Source organism: Triturus cristatus, chromosome 5_1, assembly GCF_964204655.1.
Source record: "Triturus cristatus chromosome 5_1, aTriCri1.1, whole genome shotgun sequence".
Taxonomy (NCBI): Eukaryota; Metazoa; Chordata; class Amphibia; order Caudata; family Salamandridae; genus Triturus; species Triturus cristatus.
In genome coordinates this window covers 948,582,649-948,600,661 of record NC_140587.1, presented here as the reverse complement: position 1 = coordinate 948,600,661, position 18,013 = coordinate 948,582,649, and the positions used below count along the sequence as shown (strand labels likewise).

The 18,013-nt window shown below is 43.9% G+C and overlaps 1 protein-coding gene across 1 annotated transcript in view; it reads left to right on the top strand.

Moving 5' to 3' along the window:
* LOC146832706 (uncharacterized) overlaps nt 1-18,013 on the top strand; it is a 355,069-nt gene that overhangs the window by 258,920 nt on the left and 78,136 nt on the right. The window contains exon 5 of the mRNA XM_085606006.1: nt 6,354-6,508. Within this exon, the coding sequence (XP_085462132.1) occupies nt 6,354-6,508 (155 nt within the window). The remainder of the gene's footprint in view (nt 1-6,353; nt 6,509-18,013) is intronic.

Sequence of the window (18,013 nt, the reverse complement as noted above, 5' to 3'; positions counted from 1 at the left end):
CACAGTCCATTCAGGTGCAAGCAACTACTCCTCTCACTTCTCTAAATGCAGCCAGGTCTACTCAGCCTGGCTATGAGTCACCCAGGAAAGGCATATCACCCAGGAAAGGCATACCACACCTCAACCCCTCTCCCCTTGTGTCTATCTAGTATGAATGCACATACCCTGCTCCTGTCACTCTAAACCCAGACAGTGAATACACAAAATGCAGAGGCACACAGGATGGTTAAACAAGAAAATGCTCACTTTCTGAAAGTGGCATTTTCAAACACACAAAACAAAAATCACCTTTACTATAAGATATAGTTTTAAATTCTGAGTTTGTTCAGGAAGCTTAAACTCCATTTATCTGTCTTGTCCCATTGGAAAGTTATGCTTGTAAGATGTTACAAAGCAATTCCTATGTTAGTCTATGGGATGGGACAGATAGCCTTGCAATAGTGAAAAACAAAATGCACAGTATTTCATTATAAGGACATGTAACACACGCCAGTAAATGTCATAACTTTCACAAAAACTGCACCCTGGCCCTAGGGGTACCTTGGGCTTACCTTAGTGGTGTCTTGCATATAAGGAAAGAGAAGGTTAGGGCCTGGCAAGTGGGTGCACTTGCCAAGTTGACATGAGAGTCAAAACTGCGTGCAGACACTGCAGTGGCTATTCTGAGACACCTTTTAAAGGCTACTTGTGTGGATGGCACAACTTGTGCTGCAAGCCCACGAGTAGCATTTCATTTACAGGCCCTGGGCACACACAGTGCATTGTACTAGGGACTTACAAGTAAATCAAATATCCCAATCATGTAAAACCAATCATTACACAATTTACATGGAGCACTTGCACCATAGTACTGCTCAGCAGTATTAGAGTGCACAGAAACACGAAACCAGCAAAAACAATATCCAGACTACCCTAAAGACCAGGAGGTCAAAAGCAAAGAGAGTGGAAACATGCCAAAAGATGCCAGATCTAACACCAGTCAACTAGCCCTTGAAGTGACTCTGGTAGTTCTGGGTTCAAGTGATGAAACAGGGCTCAAACAGCAGGGCAGACCTCGGAGTGTTCAAGGCCGGCTGCAGGTAGCAAAGCAGTACTTTCAGGTGCGGCAAAGAAGTCTATTAGAGTACATCACATAGTAGACCAAAGTAGCAGGCAGTCCTCAGAGTCCTTTTTCAGGTCTAGAAAGTGAACTGAAGGGTGGGTCTGAGGGTCCTATTTTTCTATGTGGTGCCTTCTTTGAAGTGGAAGTTTCTAGAGAATTTCCTTTGAGGGGCTTGAGGTTTTGGGCTTTCACTGCCCTGGCTCCAAGCTGGCTGCATGAACAATGCTGTTGTGACAAGTCCTTTGTGAGAAAGAATAGTGCAGCCTATTAAGTTGCAAGTGGGGCTGTGCCCAGCTCTACCCCCACCCAACCCTGACACTGGATGACCTATCCAGGCCCACCTAATCCCCCTATTGTGTGGCTGTCTGTGAGGGATAACCAAAGTCAAACTGCAAACTACACCCAGTCATGTGACTCAGTACAGGCACCAAATATGGCAGGACATTAGGGTGGGAAAATGCCAACTTTCTAGAAGTGGCATATTCAAAATTGCAATTTAAAATCCGACTTTACCTTTAAAGAGGTATTATTAATTACAATTGCTCAAACACCGGACACAACAGGGATACCGGTTCCCAACCAAACATTAGCATCTATTAATTGTGATAAGGCAACCCAATGTTGTTCTATGAGACAGGTAGACCTCACAGTAGTGAAAAACAGACTTAGGAAATTTTCACTACCAGGACATGTTCAACTTTTTAATTGCAATGCACACTGCCATATGGGCTCCCTAGGGCCTACCATAGAGGTGATTTATATGCAATAAAAGGGGAGTTTAAAGTTTGGCAAGGGGGTTATATTGCCAAGTCGAATTGGCAATTTAAAACTGTATTCAGGCTTCAAAGTCAAGCCTGGGACATGTTTTAAGGGGCTACTTAAGTGGGTGGCACAATAAGTGCTTCAGACCCACTAGAAGCATTTCATTTACAGGCCATGGGTAAATGGTATACCACTCTACAATGGCCTTGTAGGTAAATTATGCAAATCAGGTGTACACCAGTTTTACCATGTTTAAGGGAGAGAGAACAAGCAAGTTAGAAGTGGTAAAATGGACAGAGTTCTAGAGCCAACAAAAACGAATTTCAGCAAAAAGTGGAGGTTCAAAGGAAGATTTTTGGGGGAATACCAACCTAAGGCTGACTGGACTAACCATGAAGGTGTAGTTGGGAGTTGAAATAAAACACACACTAATGTTTGAAAATCAAGTAAACACTGAAAATCCCCAGTTATAGTTTACTGAGCTAACTATATCTTGCCCCCATCGTGCACTGCTTATGACCTCTCATATAAATAACTTGCTGCATGCTAAATGACATCACCACAGCCAGACCTTTGTGAGCAGCATGGTGTTTGCTCCAGGGCCTGGACACTGACTAGGTCTTGCTGCCAACCCCATGCAGGCTTCACCTCCTACTGTTTTTCAGTCATTTCGTTTGTTTACAGTTTGATAGAGATCAGGGTATCCAAAATACGCCCACTACCACGGTTAGAGTAATTGCACAGTTGCACGCACATACATTCATCATACACTAGGGCCCATTTCACTAACACACGCTCAATACTCTACTGGTAATAAACCTGTGGGAAGGAAACACCTAAACGCCCTGCATCTATATCGAGGACGATAGGACCTAATTATAGTGATTGTCCTTACACTCAATACAATCTATACAATAATGATCAAAAATGTACACAATAATTGACAAGAAAGAATATTCAACACCATGTTTTAAAGTTATTTTGCTTTATCTAGATTAGTCAAAGTAAATCAATCAGAATAATTCAGTTCTCATAGTTACCTATTCTAACTAAGTGTCAGAACGGGTCAGGACCAGTCTCCGGATAAAGTCTCTCAGGATAAAGTCCTCAGCATCGATCCTCAGCAACGCAAGCTCACGCAGCGAAGGTAAAATGGCAAGTGGCAAAAACCCTCCCTAAGCTAACAATTCTTATAGTGAAAAATACAATAGAAACACACATAAAATTGACAAGTTAAACTGTATCACTGAGCAGAACGAGAAGGAAGAGATGTAACATTGCAACATCTGAAAATCTCCGCTCAGGAAAAGTCACAGGACGTAACCACGGAACAGGAACCAAGAAACAGAAACTATTAAAGTATCCATCTTGTTCATTTCCCTCGGCAACCGGGCCACAATACACTATTCATTTCTGAAGCTCCTTTGTCCATCAAGGTCGTATCATTTCTTTTTGGAGATTCTCCAAACTGCTGATGTCCTCATGGAAAGTTTTATAGAAGGACTACGGTCAGTTGTCTTCAACCGATTTCCAGCAGGGGTCTCCCTTGCCACATCACAGAAAAACCACAGCCAGGCCTCAAATATTCTCAGCTCGATTAAAGCCTTCATAGGCCACAATAGACCATCTTTAATTAAAGAGACAAAATAATCGTTACCACAGCATAATGATTAAACAGTGTAAACCCCACTAATACCCTTATGTGTATGCATTTATCTAGCTTTGCGACATAAAAAGCATTAATTCAGACAGCGTTTTGTGCTCAAAATAAATAGCACTCAGCAACGTTTAAACATGAAAACTTGCACGTTATTGTAAATACAGAAACAGCAAACATAAGCTAACCCTCGTGTAACTTTCTCTTGTGTTAGGACAAACAGATTGATCAGTAAAACTCACTTGCACAAGACAAATAATTGGTTGTTAATTATTAATAAATTAATAAAACGCATAGACATGCCAGAGCTTCAAAAGACCCAGAATTTTCTGAAAGAAAACTCTGCTCCAGCAAGTTCTCCTGTGGTACCACCTTACAAGTGACACCCACATGGTAGTGCATGACCGTGAAAGCTTCATTTACAGAAACTTGTGCAGTCCTGCTGAACCATAGGTGTGCTGCTGGTGTGACTGCTCCTGCGAAAGTCTTGTGATACCTCACAGGATGACCACTCAGTGATACTACAGCACAAAAATGTATTGTTTGGTTTCGGTCAGGGGGAGGGGCATGATAGCTGCCACTCTGGGTTGCCCCTCATAAATGAGGGGGTCAGGGTATCCCTACCCCCTTATGGTTAAAAAACAAAAACAAAAAAACTTGAAGGCACAGGGACAAATTTCCCATGTTTTGAAATATCGGTGGCAACATTTTTCATTAATTTGAGGACAGCTAATCAGATTGTTTGGTACCAGACAACTGGTTCTGGTCCTGCAGTATTGTAAAGGCAGATGGGCGAAAAAACTGTCTCACCCAATCAGGGGCCCTTATTTTTTTATTTTTTCGTACTGCGGGTCTTAAACAGCATCAATCACCCAGATACTACTCCAATTTTAACCCCTTCATGACCACCTGAGCGCCTCTTTAAATATGAATTTCTCAAACCGCTTATGGGAGTGTGACAGGGATGTAGGCAGACCACAAGGCAATTCTTGCTAAGGGAGAGGCTCCCGCTTTTATTAATGTATTCCCACAAAGGTGAGCGTAAATTTTTAGTCCAATAACAACAGTCCCGGCGCTGTTTTCCTCAGGGAAGGAAACCTCCTCTCCTTAACGATGTCGGGCTGGGCTTGTCTTACCGTCAGGGTTGAGGCAAGGGAGAGAAAAACAAAACAAACACAAAAGGCACTGGTTAGTGCTCGTGGAATCTGGAGCCAAACAATTCAAGGGGGGGGGGTGAAAGACCCGTGCTGGAATCACAGTGCGGTGTGTGAGGATTATGCAGGAGCAGAAGGAAAACACCGTCACCGGAGAAGGCGGGAATCAGGCAGGCAGCCCTATGCCGGCTTTGTTCTTACAAGTGCCTACGGCGGGATTTGGTGAGCCATCCCCAACTGCCCGACCGGTTTACGAGCTCCCACCCTGCTCCCAAGCTCCCGTACCCGAGCATGCACCTGTTCAAGCCACGACCCTCCTGGACTGTGGCTAGGCGCAGCGTCCTCCGGTTGGCCTCTCGGCTCTTCTAGCGAAGGTTCGGTGTCTCTGCTTGGCTGTTCCGGGATCCTCGGCGTCTGCTCACACGGCTTCCACCTCTCTGCTTCCTCCTTCCGGGTTCCGCCTTCTTCTTCGAGCCGCCTCTCCTTATCCGGCTCTTTGTACTGTAGCTCCGCCTCCCAAAGGGTTGGATCATCGACGTAGGAACTGGCGTTAAAGGACCAGCCGCCGCATTCCTCCTGCTGCATTCGACGTGGTCACTGGCGTCTGTGGACTGAAAGGGAGAGAGAGTGGAGGAGTCAAGGGGCTCCGGGACGAGGCCATGGCGGGACGGGGTGAGGTCCGACACCGCTTTACTACAAATAAAAAGCAAACTTTATGTGCTCCTTCTTTCTGCCAAATGTGGTGTAATTCCGTGCAGCCATTTCTTCTGTATCACTTAACAAAAATTCTGATGGAAATAAACAAAGGAAAATTATGTTTTTGGATACATTTCTTTTACTGTGCCACTGCTTGACAAATGATATACAGTACAATAGCAAGTGGCGGCTATGCCACAATGTTCGTACATCCAAATGCCATTCAAATATGTGTAATACTAAGGCAAATGTTTGTAGGCTGGTGTTCTCATGGCACATACACCCTGCCACCTAGGGTGATATAGCCAACCTGGTGAAAAGTCCCAGACTAGCAGGTTTATGGAGCAAAAGTACCGAAGCACACTAGGAAGTCCAGTGGTCAACGTGTATGAACAGTAATAAAGTACTCCTAGTTCTGAATATGCGTTAGTCGTATTTATTCCCAGTGATATTCACAGTCCTTGTGGATAAAGCGCAACATCAAAGAAAAGCAGCAGCCAACACATGTTTCGTCACAAAGAGTTTTTCAAGACTGCACAGGATACATGCATATTCTTACGGTATTCTGAGCCACGATGACATGGGAAACGTTTTTTTTTATTAGAGTGACCTCACCAATAGAGTGAAAAATTCCATAATTTGTGTTGAAATTCCCATAATTATGATACAAAAGTATAGGATGCACACCAAATTGAGTAGAAGTGGTAAAAAATGCTTGACCGATCATATAGATAAGCCAGCGGGTAATTGTTGCTCAGACGTTCACCACAAAAGTCATCAGGTTCTCTCACTCTTTGTAGGGTGGCTACCAGGACGATTAAGGCCTCTGAGGTAGGCTTCAGTAAGTTGATGGTGACCACTTGGACTATTTAAGGGACCTAGAGGTTCTTCCTACACCTATATATGAGAAACTGCAATTGATTGATTGTGTTGATAAGCTAATTGTTTTTATTGGCTCCCATCTCTTTTTTTTTTCCTTCAGGGCCATTTCTGTTATGAGGCAATGCGAAGCCAAAATCGGAGAGCTCCTTAAGGGGAAACAACTCAAAATGGTTTTTCATGGAATTGGCCAATTCAATGGGCAAGTGATATATGTAAAATTGGCAGAGTGCGAAGAGCAGCTGAGTGAGATAGCAGGTTTGTTGTGTAACTTACACAAGTTGGGAAACTACAATCCTTCCTGCCAATTGAACTTTAGGTATCCATTACAATTTGACTTTGTATTCCTTTTGTGCATTTTTTGTGAGTGCTGCATTTCTGTGGAAATAAAACTTAATAGAAAACTGCAAATAAGGTGTTATTGCCAAGGACGCGGTCCAAGCTTTGAATGAATTCTTTCTTTGTTTTAAAAATTATATCAAGAATACATCAATTTCTTGGATAATTAATCAAAAAGGTGAGAGCCACATTGATCTGAAAAGTACTATTAACTCATCATACAATATGCCTGTATAGCAAAACAAATCATTTAATGGAGAATAGAGGGTGGAAAAGGGATGGCAAAATACAGGCTGATACCTAATGGTCTACTTGGCAGAGTTAAGTGTGAAAATATTTTTGTTCAAGCCCAATCAATTGTTGTATCAAAAAAGGAGAGAGGGGGGACCAGGAGCTGGTTAATGGTCCAGTGCCTATGCTCCGAAAAGTCAATGGGGTAATCACTAGAAGGCACTGTTCCGGGGTCGGTATGGTTGTTAGTCAACCAAGTCCAAACCACAACAAGAAGAAAGAAAAAGAGAAAAGGAGATGGATCTATGAGTCTTTGGTCTAGGGTGGGGTACTCTGGATGGGGGGAGACAGCAAAAGTGTCTCTTGTTGCCCTCACACACCCAGAGGGATGTCATGCTTCATCATCGGGCGGTGCTCCTCGTCGGGACGGCGGTGCAATGCCCTACGGGTCCCCCGAAGGGTCTCTTTAGCGGAGATCTTTTAGAGAGCTGCCGATGGGTGCATGCGGGTATGTGGAGGGAGAGTACCGGGGTCAGTGGTGAGAGTAGTGTGTGCAAGGATAAAAATACCTAAGGGTTACCTGGGAGGGTATTTTAATAAAGAGGTACCCTTGGTACAATAAAAATCGTGAGTAAATTGTTACTATTCGAGACGTAATGTGTCTGTGGTAACTGGAGATAAAGGTAAAATGGTCGACATGTTTCGCGCCTTTTTAGTGGTAAAATGATCCCTGGCGTTTCATCAGGACCAGTAGTGGTGAATAGTGTGGGAGAGGTGCCCAGACTATGTGTAGTGGGAGGGGTGATAATCACCCTCTCACTAGGCAACAGGGGGGGGATGAAGTGTCTCCTAAACAGGTAGTGTGTGAAAAAGGAGTATTGTTGTGCCCCCTTTGCACTAAACCTAGACCAAAAAAGATAATAAACATAACACGAGAAAGGGGTTAAAATACACATGCGGAGATGCCATGTCATTCGGCATATGTAAGCAGCAATGAGAGAAATCACACATTGCTTGGAGACAGTCACATTATCATACATCAAAAGGCCCAGGCTACTCTCAAGTTCGGAGGAGCGGGCAGCTGTGGGTGTTGTCCCATGCCAGCCATAGGTGATAGGTATCGGGGCCCGGTGGCGGTCACAGAACCCAGCATGAAGGTCGCTGGATAACTGCTGTATCCCGCGGGCCCCAACAACCTCCACCAGGCCGAGCAGAGGGCTCACCAGACGTGTGGTCAACTGGGAAGGTCAGAGAGACATGTGTATCGCTAAGGTAGATTCACACACAAAACCGCAAATTCATCGCGGGTAAAATACACAGAGAGTGGTCTTACCTATAAAAAGAGTTGGGATTACTCCTTGAGTTAAAAGCGGCGTAGGAGGCCCACACCATCTAGGGCTGATAGCCGGTGATAATAGGTGTCAGCAGGGAGTACCCGGTGGGTAAAGGAGACAAAGTAGAGCGTTAGACTTACTTACATAGTTGTCAAGGTTGAGCAGGGTAAAGACTTGGTGTGGGCCTCCTACGCCGCTTTTAACTCAAGGAGTAATCCCAACTCTTTTTATAGGTAAGACCACTCTCTGTGTATTTTACCCGCGATGAATTTGCGGTTTTGTGTGTGAATCTACCTTAGCGATACACATGTCTCTCTGACCTTCCCAGTTGACCACACGTCTGGTGAGCCCTCTGCTCGGCCTGGTGGAGGTTGTTGGGGCCCGCGGGATACAGCAGTTATCCAGCGACCTTCATGCTGGGTTCTGTGACCGCCACCGGGCCCCGATACCTATCACCTATGGCTGGCATGGGACAACACCCACAGCTGCCCGCTCCTCCGAACTTGAGAGTAGCCTGGGCCTTTTGATGTATGATAATGTGACTGTCTCCAAGCAATGTGTGATTTCTCTCATTGCTGCTTACATATGCCGAATGACATGGCATCTCCGCATGTGTATTTTAACCCCTTTCTCGTGTTATGTTTATTATCTTTTTTGGTCTAGGTTTAGTGCAAAGGGGGCACAACAATACTCCTTTTTCACACACTACCTGTTTAGGAGACACTTCATCCCCCCCCTGTTGCCTAGTGAGAGGGTGATTATCACCCCTCCCACTACACATAGTCTGGGCACCTGGTCCTGATGAAACGCCAGGGATCATTTTGACCACTAAAAAGGCGCGAAACATGTCGACCATTTGACCTTTATCTCCAGTTACCACAGACACATTACGTCTCGAATAGTAACAATTTACTCACGATTTTTATTGTACCAAGGGTACCTCTTTATTAAAATACCCTCCCAGGTAACCCTTAGGTATTTTTATCCTTGCACACACTACTCTCACCACTGACCCCGGTACTCTCCCTCCACATACCCGCATGCACCCATCGGCAGCTCTCTAAAAGATCTCCGCTAAAGAGACCCTTCGGGGGACCCGTAGGGCATTGCACCGCCGGCCCGACGAGGAGCACCGCCCGATGATGAAGCATGACATCCCTCGGGGTGTGTGAGGGCAACAAGAGACACTTTTGCTGTCTCCCCCCATCCAGAGTACCCCACCCTAGACCAAAAACTCATAGATCCATCTCCTTTTCTCTTTTTCTTTCTTCTTGTTGTGGTTTGGACTTGGTTGACTAACAACCATACCGACCCCGGAACAGTGCCTTCTAGTGATTACCACAAGCCCAATCAATAACAGGATGAAATATATTTAAAGGATGAAGCAGGAATAAACTGCTCTTCATTCCAGGATGGCGATAAGCCGTGACATATATTTCCTTTGTACGTGGGATTCTTTTAATGGGCCCAATAATGCTACACGTAGTACTTTGTTTATAAAAATGCATTTTCACCCCTCTTCAGCCAGGATAGCTTGATTCCAGTCGCATGGAGAGACCGGGACTCACGTCTGAGCATACCCGTCCCACTCAGGGTGACAAATGCAAAAAGAACTATTGATGAACAGAATGCAGAACAATGTCATACATTCACCCCAGTACAGAGATCTGGGCCTAAATCCATAGTTTTTTTGCTCACCATGCCATTCCAGTTTGGACCCAGCCATATGCAAATCAGTCTTGACCTTGTGCCCAATGGGAACCGTCTAGCCCGAACTGCCAGGCCAGGTCCTCACTGGACTGGAAACAAGCATCCTAGGGCAGGTTTCGGGGTTTCACCCCTCTTCAGCCAGGATAGCTTGATTCCAGTGGCATGGAGAGCACAGGACTCATGTCAATGGCATTGGTGTCCTTGGACTGGGGAAGGGTTACTGGCCACAAAAGGATGGTGGTAGCTTCTGAAATCCCTGTGCAGTGTTTGCTCTGCAATCATTTGGAGTCCTCAGCATAGGCTGAGGTCGAAAATAAAAACCCATGCAGCCATGCTGTATATACCTGAATGGGTGTGTAGAAACAAGAGCACAATGTGGAGCCTGAAATTATGGACCAACATTTCAAGAGAAAGGGCAAGAAGTCTGTGATAGCAACTTCTATTCAGATACCAGATCAAGTCCTCTCTCTTCTGGAAGATGACTTGTCTGCCCCAGACAGAACTGAGCCCCAGGAGCTTGGGTCTTACATGGCACAGCTTTCGGGCCGAGGGGGGCCATCTAGGGAAGATCTGTGACAGGGGCAGAGAACCTGTCCCACTCTTAAAAGGCTGAGGCAGCAAGCTGCTGATCAGGAAAAGAGAAGTGTCAGTTGTTCCCACAGGGCCTATTGGGAGAAGGGATTCCTTTACACTGAGGCCAGAGACTCCAAACCTGGCTCTAGTCAGCAAGTAGGAGTTTAGACAGTTTCTTCTTGCATTTCCCCATGACGTTCCCCTAGCTGTGCATCTTGGCCTGACCAAAACATGGACTAGATTGGTGAACCACTTCTACTGGCAGGAAAGTCCCTGAAGGTGAAGGAGTTTTGTAACTCTTATGCCACCTGTTAAGCTAGTGGCAAGACAGGTAGCCACATAAAGGCCCCCCTTGATGCCACTTCCAGTGGTTAGGGCACCCTTTGAGAAGTTTGGGATTTACATTTTTGGTCCCCTTGTCCCTCCGACAACATCAGGAAACTGATTTATACTGGTGGCTGTGGATCATGCAACCAGGTATCCTGAGGCAATTCCCCTGAGGACTACCACTGCTCCTGCAGTGGCAAAGGCCTTCCTTTGTATTTTTACCAGGGTCGGGTTTCAAAAGGAGGTAGTATCAGGCAGAGATACAAACTTCATGTCTGCATACTTAAAACACATGTGGACTGAGTGTGGAGTAACTTATAAGTTCACTACCCCATACTATCCACAGACAAATGGGCTTGGTGAAAGATTTAACAAGACCCTAAAAGGTATGATTAGTGGAGTACCTGAAAAGCTCAGAAGGAGATGGGATGTCTTGCTGCCATGCCTGCTTTTTACTTACAGGGAGGTGCCACAAAAGGGAGTATGGTTTTCTCGCTTTGAATGTTTGCTTGGTCATCTTGTAGATTAACCATTGTGTCTTGTGAAGGAAGGATGTGAGAGACCTCTCAAAGAACCTAAGCAAGATATTGTCAGTTATGTACATGGCCTTCATTCCAGGATGGCTGAGTATATGAAAAAGCAAGTAAAAACCTTGAGGCTAGTCAGGAGCTCCAGAAGTATGACCAGAAGGCTGCTATGGGTAGAAGTTGTTGGTTATGACCCTCCAGGACAAATGGACTGGGCCATACCCTATCCTTGAGAAAAAAAAGGGAGGTAACCTATTTGGTGGACCTTGGCACACGTAGGAAACTCAACAGGGTTATACATGTAAACCACCTATAATGACAGGGCTGAAATGACCATGCTCATGGTCACAGATGAGAAGCAGGGAGTGAACCTCTCCCTGACCTCCTCTCAAGCAACCCTAAAGATGGTTAGTTGAAAGAGTTGTCTTGTCAGACACCCTCACAGTCCAACAGCAGGCAAGTCCTAAATCAGTTTGCTGAGCTCTTCTCCTTGAACCCTGGTCAGACTAACTGGTGTACACATGATGTGAACACTGGTGATAGCCTTCCTGTCAAAAATAAAATCTACAGGCAGTCTGATCATGTCAAACAGAGAATCAAGGCTGAAGTAAGCAAGATGCTGTAATTGGGTGTCATTCATCTCTCAGGGAGTCCCTGGGCCAGCCCAGTTGTTTTAGTCTCCAAACCTCACTCCCAGGTAGAAAGAAAGAAACAAGGTTTTGTGTGGACTATAGGTGCTTCAATGCTGTGACAAAAACTGATGCACATCAAATTCCTAGGGCTGATGAATTAATTGACAGGCTAGGAGCAGCTAAATATCTCAGTTCCTTTGATCTCGCATCACGGTACTGGAAGATAGGTCTGACCCCTGGAGCCAAAGCAAAATCATCATTCCCAACCCCCAGATGGGCACTATCAGTTTACTGTGATGCCCTTTGATCTAAAGAATGCCCCTGCCACCTTCCAAATGCTGGTGAACAAAGTCCTTGGTGGGCTGGAGTCATTTAGTGCAGCATATCTTGATGACATTGATGTCTTTAGCTCCACCTGGCAGGATCACCTGATCCACCCTGGGGAGGTCATGAAGGCTCTGCAGAGTGCAGGCCTCACTATCAAGGCAAGCAAGTGCCAGTTGGGGCAGGGCATAGTTGTATACTCGAGTCACTTGTTTGTGGAGGCCAAGTAGACCCCCTGCAACCCAAAATCCAGACTATTCTGGACTGGGTAACTTCAATCACACAGACTCAAGTCAGGGCATTCCTTGGCTTGACTGGGTACTACAGGAGGTTTGTGAAGGGATATGGGTCCATTGTGCCCTCCTTTGACTGAATTGACCTCTATAAAGATGTCCAAAAAGGTTACCTGGACAGTGGGTTGTCAAAAGGTTTTTGACACCCTGAAAAAGCAATGTGCTCAGCACCCATTCTAAAAACTCCAGATTATACCAAGTAGTTTATAGTGCAGACAGATGCCTCTAACCATGGGATAGGAGTGATCCTATCCCAGACCAATGATTATGGCTATGACCAACCTGTTGCTTTCATTAGCAGGAAGCCTCTCCCCAGAGAGCAGTGTTGGAGTGCCATTGAGAGGGAAGCCTTCGCTGTGGTTTTGTCCGTGAAGAAGCTGAGACCATACTTGTTTGGTTCCCACTTCCTAGTTCAAACTGACCACGGTTTATGCAAATGAAAGTTGAAAATCCTAAACTGACCATGCCAATGCAGATGGCCTTTCCAGGTTCTCCCACTTAGACGATGAAGGTTCTCTAGGGAAAGGTTAGTCTCATCCTTTCATTGGGGGGGGTCATGTAGGAAAGTGCCTCTTTTGACATGGTTAGCCCCAACTTTTTTGGCTGGTGTATGATGTGATTTCGAATTAAAAGTGCACTGGGTCCCTGCCAGTGCCAGATCTCTTTCCTGAAGATGGGTGGTAAATAGACATAATATCGAAAAAAAAATATCGACTGGACAGAATATCGAGTTTTTAATATAGAATGGACAGAATATCGAATTGCCAAAATATAGTGGTGAAGAATATCGAAAATCAGGTAAGAAATATCGATTTAAATAATATAGAAGTAAGTAATATCGACAGTCATAATATAGTAGTTAAAAATATCGAATTTTTTTACAGTGTTTTAAGTGTTAGTATATGTGTTAAAAGTATGTATTAATATTGGAATGTATGTTAGAATATTTTTAAAGTAATGAATTTTATGTTATTTCAGTTTTGTGTAATTTAATTCTGTAGCGGGTTGTGGGTTTATAGGGGAGTAGGGTGGGAAGTAATTTAATTATAGTACATTAAATAATAATTTATAGGAATTATTAATTATTTTTAATTTAATTTTGCGTTTTACTTCTGTAGCGGGTTGTGGGTTTATAGGGGAATAGGGTGGGAAGTCATTTAATTGTTATTAGTTAATTATAAATTGGTATTGAAAATTAATTGGTTGTTGATTAATTATTAATTGGTAAATAATTTGTATTAATTGGTAATTAATTTGTATTAATTGTTTAATTGATAATTATGTTAATTGTATTCATTTAATATTTGTAGAGGGTAGTGGGTTTATAGGGGAATAGGGTGGGAAGTAATATAATTCTAAAAAATTAATTATTTAAATAATTTGTGTATATTGATAATTAATATATTAATTAATTATTAATTGGTATTATTTGCATTTATTAATATTTGTTATAGAAAAATAATTGGTTGTTAATTAATTATTAATAGGTAATTAATTAATCAAAAATGTATTGGTATTTATAATTAATTAATTATTAAATATTGTGTGATTGGTAATTAATTTTAATACTTTTTTGGTATTAATAATTCATTTATTTTTAATAAAATATTAATTTATTATTTTCCCTACTATTGCACTCACTGAAGTGGGAATATTAAGTTTTGCCCTCCCGCTATCCAACGCTTTCCCTACTGTTGCACTCTCTGGAGTAGGAATAGTAAATTTTACCCCTACGCTATCCAACGCTTTCCCTACTGTTGCACTCTCTGGAGTGGGATTAGTAATTTTTAGCCCTCCTCTATCCAATGCTTTCCCTACTGTTGCACTCACTGGAGTGGGATTAGTAAATTTTACCCTCCCGCTATCCAACGCTTTCCCTACTGTTGCACTTTCTGGAGTGGGAATAGTAATTTTTACCACTATGCTATCCAATGCTTTCCCTACTGTTGCACTCACTGGAGTGGGAATAGTAATTGTTATCCCTACGCTATCCAACGCTTTCCCTACTGTTGCACTCACTGGAGTGGGAATAGTAAATTTTACCCTCCCGCTATCCAACGCTTTCCCTACTGTTGCACTCTCTGGAGTGGGAATAGTAATTTTTACCCCTACGCTATCCAACGCTTTCCCTACTGTTGCACTCACTGGAGTGGGAATAGTAAATTTTACCCTCCCGCTATCCAACTCTTTCCCTACTGTTGCACTCTCTGGTGTGGGAATAGTAATTTTTACCCCTACGCTATCCAATGCTTTCCCTACTATTGCACTCACCGGAGTGGGAATAGTAATTTTTACCCCTACGCTATCCAACGCTTTCCCTACTGTTGCACTCACTGGAGTGGGAATAGTAAATTTTACCCTCCCGCTATCCAACGCTTTCCCTACTGTTGCACTCTCTGGAGTGGGAATAGTAATTTTTCCCCCTATGCTATTCAATGCTTTCCCTATTATTGCACTCTCTGGAGTGGGAATAGTAATTTTTACCCTCCCGGTATCCAACGCTTTTCCTACTGTTGCATTCTCTGGAGTGGGAATAGTAATTTTGACCCTCCCGCTATCCAACGCTTTCCCTACTATTGCACTTACTGGAGTGGTAATAGTAAATTTTAGCCGCCCGCTATCCTACGCAGAAAATATTGAATATTTTTAATTAATATTCCGTTAATATATATGTATAATTTTTTTTTTTACTTACATTAATTATTTATTAATTTTAATGTTATTTAAGTATTTTTAAGTATGTGTCAGTTAATTATATGTAATATTTCATTCATTTTACATTACTTTTAAGACATTTAAAAAATTCGATATTTTGACTAACTATATTTTTAACAACGATATTTTGGATTCTATATTTTTGTACTTACCTGTTTGGAGATAGGGATTCGATATTTTGGCATTCTATATTTTGGCATCGATATTTTTGTATGTCTATATTTTGGTAGTCTATATTATGTCAGTGATCCAAGATGGGTCACTGGAGCTGCAGCACAAATGGTTCCACCGCAGAGACCCCTCACCAAGGCTACGCAAGCTGCCATTGCTGGCTGCGTGTCTTTGTGCAGCGAAAACCGGAGAGTCAACACATCACACAGCCCTGTGTGCCATGCCCCAATACACTGCATGAGATATAGGTAAGTCACCCCTTCTGCGGGGTTATGGCCCTAAGGCTGGTTGCTTTATATCCCATGTGTGGACCTGTCTGCATGAGCAGATATGACCCTGCAATATCTGAGCCATTCTTGGATATTGTAAGTGCACAGGAAAGCCATAGAGAGTACATGGACTGGATAATTGTTGTTAGGAGTTTCCTAGGTCATGATGGCTTCAATGTACCCTAAGATGTTTGGTACCAAACCTCTCATCTTAATAAATCTTCACTGATGCCAGTGTTCAATTTATTAATAAATGCGCACAGGAGAACCTTTAGAGGGTTCGATAAAAACCTACCATGCACTGGTGTGGTCTCTGACTAGTCTTAGCCAGCCTCCCACCACCAGACATGTTTCTGACCTTATGAAGTGAGATCCAGTGCTCTCAGAGGCAAGGAACAAAGCCGCCATTGAAATGCAATCCAGGCATCTCCGATTAGTAGAGGATGCCAACCCCCCTTTTCTGCTTCACATTTGATGGGAGGACAGGCAGGAACATGTGTTAAATTAGGAGGTGCTTCCCCATTCAGCCAGCACCACCCCTAAGGTGGGGCAAGTGATGTGGAGCCCACTTTTCATTTTCCTCCATCTTGGTTTGAGAGGGAATTAGCCAACTGTGGTCGGGGTAGTGCCCCTTCCCACAGGAACTGGTCACTTAGAGGGTGTAGACACCCACAAGGTAGGTAGCCCATTGGCCACTACCTGTCACCCACTTTAACGCCCCTACATTTAGTATTTAGGTGGCATCCCTAGACCCTCCGCTTTAGATTTGAGGGACACAAAGAAGATGAGGACAAAGAAGAGCTGCTGGCTTGAGGACTGAAGCCCAGCTGCAGAAATGTGGCGCCAAACCCTGCCTGCTGCCTTAAGGACTCGACAAGCGTGGTGTGCTCTCTCATCCTGCAACTCTGAGGGTTCAAAGAACCCCTGGAGCCGCTCCGTCCTTTGACAAATCACCAAATAGCTCCCTGGGAGTAGAGGTACTACTCCCCTGCCGTCCACTGCCACTGAACCCAAAGTACCTGGTTTCCCGACTTGCTGCTCCCCTGCGACCCCCCCCCCCAAAGTGTGGAGACACCAGGATCTACCATAGCTGTGCTGCACAATACTAAGGGTAGCAGAGCCTCTGGAGCATTCACCAAGACAAAGAGTCCAATCCAGATTCCAACTGCGCCTGAAGCAGACATCAGTCGAGGAACGTTGTGACCCCTGAAACCCACTACGTGAACGGCCAAGCTGTCCTGGACTCGCCTCTCCAAGCTGCCTGCCCCTGACCGCAAAGACATCCTGATGTGAGTCACCCGGCTGACTTATCTGCTCTGCACCCAGCTATCCCGGCAAGCGACAAACCAGCTGTGCTCCCATGGTCCTAAGGCCCTTGTGTCGTGCTCCCTTGAGTGGAACCCCTCGGACTTACTTTCAAGTCCTCTTGTGCAGTGTTTTCAGGTGGCCCTGTTCTTCGTATCACACCAACTACCAACGACCTCCGAACCCTGATCACGGATGAATCTGGGATGCTCCCGGGGATCCACTGGTGGAACATTGGGCCTGGCCTTGCTACTCACCTAAATCCCAAAGGTGAACCTCAAAATCCAACTGTATGATTTTTTTTTTTGCATTCTTCAATTTTCTCCCATTCCTTTTAATGGTGCTTAATTACACACAAAAGTGATTTATTTTGTAAACTTGAAAAATTCATATCTCAAAGTACTTACTGTAGAATGACGTTCTTGGTCTGAAAAATTATATAAAATTCGGTATTATATTTATAAATTGGTCTTGGATTTATTCTTGAGTGTGAGTAGCAATTATTGCCTCTGTGAGTACAACAAATGCTGAGCACTACCCTCTGATAAGTCTAACTGATCAGGCTTGGAAAAGGTGTATTTTACCTCTCTGCTAATTTTTTAATATACAGTTTTTAACTTTGCTAAATTCATATGTGCTGTCATTTGGGGAATTATTTGGGGGGGGTCATTGCACTGTTTATTGTGACGCTAGGAATTGCTGCTATTCTTAATGTTCGGAGTGTGTTATACTCTGTTTAACTTGCACTTTGCACTTTCCTGAGGCCAGTCTAGTCTTAGCAGCCATTTTTGTTGTGCCTCCTGCCATTCGCGGTCAGCGCTCTAGTCGCTGCATGCCGTCCTCATTCAACTCTATTTAACGGGCTGCGCTTGGGCGTGCAGCGCTTGGAAAAGGTGTATTTTACCTCTCTGCTATTTTTTTAATATACAGTTTTTAACTTTACTAAATTCATATGTGCTCTCATTTGGGGAATTTTTGGGGGGTCAATGCACTGTTTATTGTGATGCTAGGAA